The sequence below is a fragment of the Seriola dumerili genome, unplaced genomic scaffold, assembly GCF_002260705.1.
Source record: "Seriola dumerili isolate Sdu_G_001 unplaced genomic scaffold, Sdu_1.0 BDQW01004209.1, whole genome shotgun sequence".
Taxonomy (NCBI): Eukaryota; Metazoa; Chordata; class Actinopteri; order Carangiformes; family Carangidae; genus Seriola; species Seriola dumerili.
The window spans coordinates 1-450 of record NW_019178464.1 but is presented as its reverse complement, the minus strand read 5'-3'; the positions used below and the strand labels follow the sequence as shown (position 1 = coordinate 450).

Below are 450 nucleotides of genomic sequence, written 5' to 3'. Positions count from 1 at the left end.
TTTTTTAACCTTTCAGAACACAAGCCTTATGAACACCAAGAAGAAGCTTGAGACTGACCTGGTCCAGATCCAGAGTGAAGTTGATGACACTGTTCAGGAAGCAAGGAATGCAGAGGAGAAGGCAAAGAAGGCCATCACTGATGTAGGTTTAAATTTCATTTAGTTACAGTGCTACTCCAGCTAAACTGTGTTTTTACCATGACATTTATAATTTAAATTTGATATTTTCTAGGCTGCAATGATGGCTGAGGAGCTGAAGAAGGAGCAGGATACTAGCGCTCACCTGGAGAGGATGAAGAAGAACCTGGAGGTCGCTGTTAAGGACCTGCAGCACCGCCTGGATGAGGCTGAGAACCTGGCCATGAAGGGTGGCAAGAAGCAGCTCCAGAAACTCGAGTCTAGGGTAAGACAATTAAGTCAATATTTCATCAGTTCAACAAAAATAAGAAA

The 450-nt window shown here is 43.1% G+C and overlaps 1 protein-coding gene across 1 annotated transcript; it reads left to right on the top strand.

Moving 5' to 3' along the window:
- Positions 1 to 10: 10 nt before the first annotated feature.
- Positions 11 to 416, top strand: LOC111239713 (myosin-7-like; the record flags this gene model as incomplete). Its single annotated transcript, XM_022769612.1, has 2 exons — positions 11 to 142; positions 233 to 416. Coding segments are annotated over 2 exons (316 nt in total), but the record flags the coding sequence as incomplete, so codon positions are not given.
- Positions 417 to 450: the final 34 nt, after the last annotated feature.